The sequence below is a fragment of the Hylobates moloch genome, unplaced genomic scaffold (assembly GCF_009828535.3).
Source record: "Hylobates moloch isolate HMO894 unplaced genomic scaffold, HMol_V3 SCAFFOLD_4, whole genome shotgun sequence".
Taxonomy (NCBI): Eukaryota; Metazoa; Chordata; class Mammalia; order Primates; family Hylobatidae; genus Hylobates; species Hylobates moloch.
In genome coordinates this window covers 38,235,646-38,247,545 of record NW_026652279.1, presented here as the reverse complement: position 1 = coordinate 38,247,545, position 11,900 = coordinate 38,235,646, and the positions used below count along the sequence as shown (strand labels likewise).

Genomic DNA, 11,900 nt, shown 5'->3' with positions numbered 1-11,900 from the left:
GCTTGAACCGGGGAGGCAGAAGTTGCAGTGAGCCGAGATCGTGCCGCTGCACTCCAGCCTGGGTGACAGAGTGAGACTCTGTCTCCAAAAAAGAAGTGCTTCGTAGGTATCTCTTCCAGAGGACAGGAGAGAGGTGGAAGTAGTGGAGGACATGGAGTCGAGGCCAGCATGGGAAGAGCTGGCAAAAAGGAAGTACAGAGAGAGAGAGGCAGAATCGTCAGAGTGAGGTCTGTGAGGAGAGGGAAAGATAAAAACATCTGGAGCACAAGGTAGGGATTAGTTTTGGTGAAAGGTCACCCCATCCATTCTAACAGCAGGAAAAGGAAAGGATGATCCCAGCATGGGCAAGTTTCTAGATCTGGTGACAAAAAAAGTGGAAGGAATTACTATCTGATGGCTCTGTTTTCTCTGTGAAATTGGGGGTGATATCCTGAGCTGATAGTGAGTAAGAGATTGAAAGATGAAGTTTAAAGGGAATCACAGACAGTGTCCCAGGAGGCAGCCCCAGGGTGAGGCCCAGCAGATTGATCCCAGCACCACAGTTGCTGCCAGTCCCAGCCCAGTCTGCTCAGACAAGTTCACATCAAGTGGAAGCTTCCAGCCAGTGCTGCTGACACCTGAGTTCTCAGCCTAATAATTCAATTACCTATTTGATGATGGTGATTTCTATATATTTTTAAAGCCCCAAGGGGCTGGGCATGGTGGCTCACACCTGTAATCCCATCACTTTGGGAGGCCAAGGCAGGAGGATGGCATGAGCCCAGGAGTTTGGGGCCAGCCTGAGCAACATAGTGAGACCCCAGCTCTACCAAAAACCTCCAAAATTATTCAGGTGTGGTGGTGCACACCTGTAGTCCCAGCTATGGGGGAGGCTGAGGTGGGAGGATTGCTTGAGCCTGGGAGGTTGAGGCTGCTGTGAGCCCTGATCATGCCACTGAATTCCAGCCTAGGTTATAGAGCAAGACCCTATCTCAAAAGAAGAAAAAAGATCCCTAGAAACAACAGAGCGGAAACAAGGAAAAATCTTCCTAGAGCCCAGGCTAAACCCCCACCTCTCATTTTTCCCCTTGGATAGGTCAATATTCTCTGATGGGGACAGCTGCCACCGATAGATAAGTATTTTTCAAAGTGTGTTCAAAGAACTTTAGCCCTGAAGAAGTTTCAAGGATAAAGGTGAAAAACAGGTTTGGAAAATTCTGCATTAACACTCCTCTTGGAGGTTGCATTCATATACAGAAAGATCTGAAACATTTAGCAGGAGAGAAAACTTTAATTTTTGTTTCAGTGTTTTAAACCACAGACTCCTCTCCCTAACATGCCCATGTTCCCATGATCACTCGGAACTAATAGTCTGTGGATTTCACCTTAACATATATTCGTTAAGTCAGCAAATCAGTTGAACATGACTATCAGCCCAGGCACAATCAACTAGTTGTGGTTAGTGAAGGACATTATCCACTTGGTATGTCCAAAGTGGTTGTCATTTAAACAACTATCTCTTGAGGAAGATTTTCAGACTGTTGAAGAGTGAGAATAATCTGTGGCATGAACAGAAGCATTTTAAATCTGTGAGAAAACTCACAGTCCAAGAGTCAAGTTAACTGAAATCCACAGAATAGACTGAATATGCTGCAGACAAGCATTCTTGGTCCAGACACCGCCTTATAAGGTGGCCTGACATTTTCTCATGGCCCAGGCCACCCTCCAAAAATATCCAGAGACAGAATAAGAGTGGGAACTGGCCTGCCTGAACGTTTCAAATATGAACAAGCAGGCTCTCCATGAAATAGGAGGGCTGACACCTGCTTTGCAAGCCAGCTCCAAAAGCACTCTGCTTTTCAAAACCAAGTAGTTGCAGGGTCTGCAATGGGGAGGAGGGCTCTGCAGCTGGGAGAAAATAGATTGAGCCTCGAAGCACGCACCCAAGCTGGTTTCTTTGCTCCAAAAAAAGTGTTATTTCCTGTACTCCTCCAGAATATGCTTTAAAATCTGTCTTTGCTTTATATGGACAATAAAAGATCCGTGACTGATTTTCATTAGAGTGCCTCTGCCCCTTTCCGTGTCCTTGGGATGAAGCTGTTTTCCAAACTCCTTTGGCTCTTAAGGCCCCGATCGCTTGTGAGGTGCTGCCCCCCAGCGGGGAAGCCTGGCTACGACAACACCGAGGGGGAAATACAGATTCTGGCTTTAACCAAGTGCAGCATCTGGAAGCACATCTGGATTGCCTCCACCCAAAGCCAAAGATAGATGTGAAAGCACTACCATGGTAACTAACAAGACTATGCTCTGGAATTAGGGAGCAGAAAGCGTGACTTCCAAACATAAAAATATTTATGAAATGGGCACTCTAGGTGCTTATATACACAGACTTTCACATTCTTATTTTTGCTCACCAAATGAGATTTTAGGGTGAATTGCCTCTTGTGGGAAGGATTATTTTTGGTATCGAGACTTGCCCTCATAACACTAATATATCTTTAAATTAAAAGAAGTATTGGTCAAATAACCACACTGCTCTCTCTTCTAACTCTGGTTCTGTTATAGGCAGAGAAATGTTAATAGGTATGGCTAATTTTGGTAATAGTTGCTTAGAACAGTTTCTTCACCATTAAACTGTATGACAATGAGCCAGGCTATTTGTGAGGCTGGGATTTTTTTCTTTTCAATAATAAAAGGAATTGCAAAGCTAGTCCTCATTCTTGTTAAAGGGAACAGAAAAACACAGCAGTATTTTTGGAATGCTGTGTAACAGTAGGTCTCTTAATTATACCAATGGTAATTCCTCTAGGCTAAGGCTTATATTAACATAGTACACATAATTGCCACAAAATATGACAATGACAAATTGGAAAGCACTGGTCTCCATTACCATGCTAACATTGTAAAGGTTGTGTTTTCTGAGTAGCCTCTACTATTAACTTTACCATCTGTTCCTCAGTTTCAGTTGCAATACTTTTTTCATAAATGAAAAAGCCAACCTCTGAAGCTGAATAGGCTCTACATGAGGAGAGAGGTGGTCTAACCTCTGAGCTGGGAACATCTAGGCCACGATCAGATGGCATTTAGAAGGGAGGTGTTCTCCTTTGGAACAAAGACCACACTCTTAGGCCATGGTGATGATCTGAGAAAGAGCCGGCAGACTCAGGTGGGGAGCACATCACTGCTGCAGGCACCATGATCAAGACGTCACTGGGAAAAGTAACTGCGACATACCCAGCACCAGAGGCCTAGAGCTAGATCAGCTGTGACCCAGCAGAGGACACCCCAAGGCAGTGTCCTTCCCACCACTTCTTACTGCGAGCCTGAGTAAGGGGGGGCCATTCCTGGGATTCCTGTGTTTGGAGGCATTTTCAGAATGAGGTACTTGAACTTCACCACATCTTGCTTTAATATAAGATGAACAGTGCTGGGCAACAGGATCTCCCGCTGAACTTCTGTTAGAAAAGTTACACTAACGGGCTGGGCGTGGTGGCTCACGCCTGTAATCCCAGGCATGGTGGGAGGCCAAGGCGGGTAGATCACCTGAGGTTAGGAGTTCGAGACCAGCCTGGCCAACATGGTGAAACCTCGTCTCTACTAAAAATACAAAAAATTGCCAGATGTGGTGGCGGGCGCCTGTAATCCCCAGCTACTCAGGAGGCTGAGGCAGAAACATCGCTTGAATCAGGGAGGTGGAGGTTGCAGTGAGCTGAGATCGTGCCATTGCACTCCAGCCTGGGCAACAACAGCGAAACTCTGTCTCAAAACAAAAAAAGAAAAGTTACACTAACAAAACCCCAGCTTGTTATAAGACAAGGGTCCTCAACCCCGTGCTGATTAATATCTTAGATTCCCCGGTCACTTGCATGAGGAACCCCTTGTCCCTCTGCAGCCAGCTTGCAGACTGGCTTAGCCTGAAGACTGACTGGCAGGGAAGGATTTTTTGGAAACCTCTTAATATAATCTGTCTTTCCTGTAAGTGCAGAACCATTATGAATAGCAGAATTAGATTTTAAAATTGTCAAAGAGCTGGAGTCCATAATTGAACTGAATTTCTCCCATATTCCTGCAACACCACATTCAGGCCTACTGACTATGAAAAATCACTGCACTCACTGGTAGGTATTTCAAATCCAGGCAGAGCACACACCAGTTTATTTTGAAATGCAACACAGATCAGTATTTTATGAATACAACTTATTACTACATTAACATTATCAGGTAAAAACAGCTTTCAAATGCATGCATAGAAAGTTAAGCATAGTCTCTGGACTCCTTATTTCTAAATATACAAAAAATACATTTAAATTATATAATTTTAGTGAATCAAAGACTTATAAAATTACAATTTTGGTTTTCACAACATAGAAAAAATACAAAAATGACTATATATACGGTTGTATAATTTTTTACCCAAATTTCAAAGGAGCAGTATGTATTGAATTTAATGTTTTATAATGTTTTATCTGAAACTCAGAACTGCAAGTAATTTGCAGGTTGTACCACATCAATGCCAACCTTTTATTATAAATGAATAACCAAAAAAATAAGTGAAAAACGAGGGCACGATCTCTTCTTACACCTCTTCAACTCTCCAGCATCTAAACCTTTCCTGTCAGAAGTCTGCTCTGGAGACTTTTTTCATCTGCAAGGACAGTGCTTTATTCCATGACTAACTCTCCATGGTACCTCTGGATAATGGTTGGTACGTGTTAAATGAATGAGCCCAACCTCAGCAAACAGAACGCAGCAAGATGCAGATTAGCAGTCTGTGCCGACAAAAGCACTACTGCGGACCTCAAAGAATTCTGTCAGAAGAACGCCCCCACGGGGGGGTCTGAAACACATAATCAAGTGGGTAGTTGGGAAGATGATGCCTTGACTATGCCCTGAAATGAAACCTCTAAGTCTGACAAAATACCCACAAAAACACGACATTCCTTGTTCACACTTTATAAGAAGGTGTGACACTTGGTGGTGTGGTTGTTCTCAATTTATAGAAGAATAAATGACTTCAAAGGAGAAATGAATTCATGTTAGGGATAAAGAAACCAGTTACTGAGAAAGGTTATTGAAGGACACAGTGACATGCCTTACTTATCTGCCATAAGTATTCTAAATGTTGATGTACAAAAATACACACTGGGGTTGAGACCCTTTTTGAAAAGGGAGCTGTGTGCTGTGTTCTCATTGCCAAAGTTCAATTCAATGCAACACCACTGTTTGCAACAGAATGTTTTTTATACGTAGTGACAAATTATAATAAGGAGGCCCAAATAAAACCCCCAGTCCAGCAACCCTGGAAAAGCTGCATTTTTCATCCTGATTTCTAGAATTTTTCTAAAAACAACTGAAAAAATCTAACAGAATAAAGTAATATGAAAAATATAACCCAAGTTGATTTTATTTTATAGTGGAAATACATTATGGAAGAATAAAACGAGAGAAAAGGCATGAAAAAAATCTTTCCCACATATTTTGTCTATCAAATACAAGAATAGATTCTAATTTCAACATGTCCAAGTTGAGTGCTGACTTTAAGAAGCAGAATTTTAATGTTCAATTCAAAAATAATTTATTACACACCTGCCTGCATTAAATTTTCAAACTTCTATAAAAATAAGCACTTAAAAATTTAGTTTTCCAGGAGCTGGGCACAGTGGCTTATGCCTGCAATCCCAGCACTTTGGGAGGCCGAGGCGGGTGGATCACGAGGTCAGGAGATCGAGACCATCCTGGCTAACACGGTGAAACCCCGTCTCTACTAAAAATACAAAAAAAATTAGCCGAGTGTGGTGGCAGGCACCTGTAGTCCCAGCTACTCGGGAGGCTGAGGCAGGAGGATGGCGTGAATCCAGGGGGTGGAGCTTGCAGTGAGCGGAGATCACGCCACTGCACTCCAGCCTGGGTGACAGAGTGAGACTCCGTCTCAAAAGAGAGAAAAAAAATTTAGTTTTCCAGTATGAGTTTTCTGATATTCGCAATTATATTTTAAATGACAACTACTCAATAAGATAAACTTTTAAAGTCTTAAAGTTCAACAGCAACCCCCCCCCCCAAAAAAAAAGGAAGCTGCAGGGGATAGGGGAGGAAAAAAAGCTCCATAAAGAAGATACTGTGCTATTTAATACTTAATGCACATCTAAACTTGGGCTTTCACATTTTCATCCAACTCTTTATTTTTTTTTTTCAGTTTACCTACAGTTGCAGTACCAACCCTTTCTTGAGGAGTTTTAAATGCATGGTTGAGCAATTAAATTGTATGAGGATGTGACATGGATTAGACAATGTCGGTAGTACCAAACTATTTCTTGGCTGCTCCAACATGCGGAGATGATACTGCTTTTAGCTCATGACGGCCCAAGTGGAATGTTTTACTGACTATGGACTTAAAGCTTGGTGGAAATTAACATAGGACCTTAATTAGTGAAAGTATCCAAACAGAAGAGTGAATGAAAATTTAAAAATAAAACAATAATGGTGTATAAATCTATTCCTGAATGTTTTTCCTGACTACCTTTCTAAAGCAACACCTTCCATGTGCTTTCAATAACAGAGCCTCATTTCCTATGTGACTGGATCGGCTTCTTCAGGGCCATCAGTTCATCAGTGAGAATAGTTACTGGCAAACACGTTACTCAGAGGTGTTCTGAGAACGGTGCTGTGAAAAGGACTTGTCACTTATGAGCTACTGAGCTCCCCCTTTCTGAGACCTGTCATTTTGTTAAGACATGATTGAGGCTGAGCTCCAGATAAGATATATTCTTTACGGTATACACATACTTATTAGATTCAAGCACGTTTCTTAGTGGCAGGCAGTAATGACTCAATTGGAAACAAACAAAAGGGTTCTAAGTTGTTTTCTGATTATGGGCACTACCCCGAAGCTTCATAGGCATATACATTTTATAATTCATTCATTAGATATAAGGGGATAGGTCCCAGCCATAACTTCAGAGCATTCCAGAGAACAGAGTTTGCCGCTTCAAAAATACAAAGTTTCCAGCATGCAGTCAAGCACGTTGACAAGGGAATGCTAAACACACTGCAGACTGAAACATAACTATACTGCAAGCTGGGCTATTCAGTTGGTACGACTTCATTATTCAGACTGTAACTCTCAAGTACTTAGTGTTACAGGTCTTCATTGATCAGATACATGAAGGACACAGAAGGACATAAAATGCCAAATCCCTTTCTAGTGCCATCATAAATATTAGGAACTTCTGGTTGAAAGAGCATGCCGAAATGAACTGGCCAGGGTGTTTTACGTAATAACCTTTTTCTAAAATAAAATCTCAGGCCCATGTGACACTGGATTTTTGTTTTAGTTTTGTTTGAATATTTTAAAAATAGTTCTTACTTATTTTCTATGAAACGTATTGGGAACTCAAAAAATCTGCAGCATTTTTTGATCATTGAAAAGTTTGTTTTGGTGGGAGGTGCAGAAAGCAGGAATTATTCAAATTTCTTGTGTTCTTCAGTATGAGAAAGGATCTTTCTTCTCTGGTGTATCATGTGGAAGTATAACTGGGGAAAAACTGAAAAGAAAAGAAAAATTGGTTAAGAGGATGGTTTAAAATTGCATATGCTCTATTTAAAGCATATGAAGTTGAAGTCCTCTCTGACCCTCTGACTAATTTCTCATCCAGCAACCAAGCAAGGTAATAAAGTAGGCTTGGGGAAAGGAAGAAAAAACACAGAGAGACTTACCTCCTTTCTTTTCCTGCTTTAGCTGAGGGAAGAAGTGGTGTGGAATACAATGACAGACACTATTGTCACTATCGTGACCTGTATCGATGCCACAGAGCAGCCAAATAATATTCTTTACACTCATTCATGTATTATCTCCACATTTATTCTGATTAACTTCACAACAACCAGGTGAAGAATTCTAGTGATGAAGTTATTATTCCTATTTCAAAGAGGAAGAATTTGAGCCCCAGAGAGGGTAAGCAACTTGCCTAGGGTCTCACAGTAAGTCACGGACAGAGTTGGGACCAGGCTCTTGGCTCCTGACCTCAGCCTAGCCCCATCTGGTCCCAGGGCAGGTGATTCTTTGGGAAGAGCAACCTCTCTTGGGAAGTAGTTTTGGGTAAAGACTTGAGGAGGAGGAGGAGGAGGAATGCCACAACATTTGCTTTGAACTAAGTCAGGTTTGGATGTAAAAAAAAAAAAAAAAAAAAGGCCTTATGAAAAGCAAGCCAGTGTCTTAGGCACTGGGGATTCTTCTGTTCTTGGTCATTTCATAGAATACTTTAGAAAGCACTGGTTCTCAAATGAATGGGATGGTACTGCCTCCCTCGGAACTATTTGGAACTATTTCGATAGTTTGACTATTTGGAAATAAGAGAGAAAGGGAAAGGTTACTGGCATTTGGCATATGAGACCAGGGATGCTAAAACATGCCACAATGCATGACAGTACCCACTACTAAGAAGTATCCCACCCAAAATGCCTATAGTGTCCCTGCTAGGAAATACCACTTTGAGCCACTTGGCCTTCACAAGGTTACTGTGTGTAAACAACTCCAGGTGAAATGCTCTTTGCTGTACAATACCCTTCCTCTCCTCGTTTCTCCAACAGCTCCAATCTCTATTTTATTGTTATTATTTTTTTAGACAGGGTCTTACTTTGTCACCCAGGCTGGTATGCAGTGGCGTGATCGTGGCTTATGGCCTGGACCTCCTGGGCTCACTCAATCCTCCCCACTCAGCCTCTTGAGTAGCTGGGACTACAGGTGCACACCACTTCACACTCAACTAATTTTGTATTTTTTGTAGAGATGAGATCTCCTATGTTGCCCAGGCTTGTCTGGAACCCCTGGGGTCAAGGGGTGTGCCCGCCTCAGCCTCCCAAAGTGCTAGGACTATAGGCATGAGCTACCAAGCCCAGCCCAGTCTCTCTTTTTTATACTGTCACGAATATTTTTTGGAAGATAATTTCTACTACTCCCAACTCTCTCCTGACAAGTTTCTTCCTTTTTAAATGGGTTCCAAGCTGGCCAAATTTCAAATGATCCTCCCAAAGTACGCCAGGACACCAGTGCTTGTGTGACAAAGATCTGCTAACCTGCAGAGGAGGCAGCATGTAGAACAGGGTTGCCATCCACGCCATTGCTACTGCCAGGCAGGACGTTGTTCACAGAAAAGACCCCACTTAAGCATATAATTTAATAGGCAGAGAACTATTTTGGCACGAAAGCCAGAAAATCTGACAAGCTCTATAATCTAAAAACTGGAAGTAAAGATATAATTAAACCATAAGGAATGTTAATGGTAATCATTTAAAAATGTGGGGCCAGTCCCATTTCTATAGATTTACTATAATGAAGGGAAACCATGAGCTGGGCATGCGCAAGACCTTCCCACTGGTTGCATTTGTGTTCACACAACCCCACAGCGGGTGGCTGCAGCCTCACAGCTGGTTCAGAGGGCCTGGGGAAGGAGAATGTCTGGAAGTCATGCATTAAGCCCTTGGTGGCAGTTCAAGGAAGAAGATGGCCACGCAGACCTTCATTTCCATGGGCAGGGCCTGCCACCTACCAGAAGGGTCAGATGATGGTGCTTTCACTCCTTTACATCTCCCAGAGATTCCTCAGTACCCACAGAAAGGAATGTGGATGGGAGGCCAAGGGCCTAAGGTATCTGGCCTATTCTCCACAGTTCAGGCAGTGGCTTCTGGCTGACCAGAACTGTGATTCTGTCTACATCTGAATCACCTACATGTTCGGACTGAACCCGACCATGAGACTGAAAGCTTTTCAGATGCACGGCTGCTACTTTTAACAACATGAGCTACACTGAGGAACAGCACTGAAAACACCCCTCAACCTGACAACAGGCTATTGAGAATTCCACCTTCTGCTCTCCCAATTCAGGGAACACAGAATGGGGACACTGCTGGGCACGTGTGTGTGTCGGTCCCTGTGTGTTAGGGATGAGGGGGGTGTGGGTGCTGCTGGGCCCTCCTTTCTTTAAGAAGATGGCCAGCCCTCTTGGGGCTCTCTTCCCCTCTGGGGAGAGAACTGTGGAGGACGAGAGCACCAGATATGCTCTCTGCCTGGGCCAAGTTTCCTTGGTTTCTCTAAAAATCAGAGGTGTGGTTAGTCACTGACAACCTGGAAAGTGCCAGCTTCTCCAGGTCCTCACCCCTCATCAATGTACCTTGCCCTTTTTTGGCTCCCTCCCCCATAACCAATTTTCACCAATTTGGGGGTAGAATGTAAACAGGCCTTAGACATCTACTGAGTCCTGCAGGGACTGTGTTGTACTAATCCTGTATATATTGCAACTACAGCAGAACAGGAGAGGAGCACCTGGCCAAGGCACCCCAATATGAGGAAACTCCTGGGGCCAAGCCTCATGAGCCACAATTTAGGCTATGTGTGCAACAACGCAACAACGGATAAGGCCCATGAAAAGGAGGTGTTACTTTATATAATACATGTGTATCATCAACTTGCCACTAAAGATTAAAAGAACGCTACCTTGTTTAGAAAGAAAACCAAATTTGGTAAAGGAGACTGCATATCAACAGCAACCTCTCCTAATTCTGCATTTTTTTCTGATAAATACAAAGCTTTGGAAAGTTGGAAATGTGCAGCTGGCCAGAATGAACTGTACACTCTGGCCTCAACAGTAACAACCTGAACCCATGAGAACATTCAGAGCTGCTGGCTCAGGCCAGAGCACAGTGAGGCCAGCAGGCACCAGGGTGACTCGCATCAGGAGAGGTGGTCTGTGTGCCATCTTGAACCTGGGTAAGGAGTCAATGGTTTGCAGGGAATCTTTTAATCATTATTTGAGATCCACCCTTTTCTCCGGTCTACAAGAGGTGAGCTGCCTTAGAAAAAGAAATTATGTTAGATTTTAACTGAGCCAAGTTCTCTTACCAAAAGGAGGCTGAGATTGCAAGGGGGAATTACTTAAGGTAAAGAAAGCAGACTTCTGTTGGGAGGAGAGTCCTTCCCTACTGGTTAAAAGAGGGGTCCCCAACCCTGACCTGTTGGAATAGAGCTGCACAGCAGGAGGTGAGTGGTAGGCAAATGAGCATTACTGCCTGAACTCTGCCTCCTGTCAGACCAGCAGTGGCTTTAGATTCTCATAGAAGTGTGAACCCTGTTGTAAACTGCACATTCAAGGGATCTAGGTTATATGTTTCTTATGAGAATCTAATGCCTGATGATCTAAGGTAGAACAGTTTCATCCTGAAACCATCCCCACCACCGCCCAGGGAAAAACTGTCTTCCATGAAACCGGTCCCTGATGCCAAAAAGGCTGTGGGGACTGCTGCTCTAAAAGACAGCTGGCTCTGGGGTCAGTGTCTTCTCTTCCCTCTATCTCTTTCAAGACCAAGATGAAAAGCTCACAGGAGTGGGTTTCCCTCAGGAACGCTATTGTCATGGAGGCCGCGTGTGGTACCCAGGCACTGAGACTACACCAAGAGCTCAGAAGGAAGAGGCAAAGCTCAGGACTGGTTGGCTACCAGAGCACAAAGAGACAAACATGCAGACAGATAGAGGCTGCCCTGAGGAGTGGTTCCTGGAAGGAAGCCCTGCTTTCTAGAGAGGTTGGAAGTCTTGCAGGAACTCTCAGGTAGGAACCCGTAGATTTTTGTCAGTGTGGAAGCAGCTTGTTATGGATCTGATTTCATAAAAACCTCCCTGCCCCTTTCCCAGTCACCCAGTATGGGACATATCTCCTTCATTTGACTATGGTGAATTCAAATAAAGCCTGTGGTACCCACTGGGATAATATGTGTTAGTTACTCTGGGTGTGGTAAAACTGCAACTGTGAACTGCTGCTCTAGAGACTGGAAAATGAAACTCTAAAAAAAAAAAAAAAAAGCAAAATTAGAAAGGTGAAAAACTATTAGTTAATTTTTATTACTTAAAAGTTTAGATGATTTCGCATTTATCA

General features: G+C 43.2%; 1 protein-coding gene across 2 annotated transcripts in view; it reads right to left on the bottom strand.

Moving 5' to 3' along the window:
• Positions 1–4,100: 4,100 nt before the first annotated feature.
• HACD2 (3-hydroxyacyl-CoA dehydratase 2) overlaps positions 4,101–11,900 on the bottom strand; it is a 101,774-nt gene continuing 93,974 nt past the window's right edge. For both annotated transcript variants that reach the window (XM_032150002.2, XM_058437419.1), the window contains exon 7: positions 4,101–7,520. In XM_032150002.2, coding sequence (XP_032005893.1) covers positions 7,438–7,520 — 83 coding nt within the window. In that variant the 3' untranslated portion in view covers positions 4,101–7,437. The remainder of the gene's footprint in view (positions 7,521–11,900) is intronic.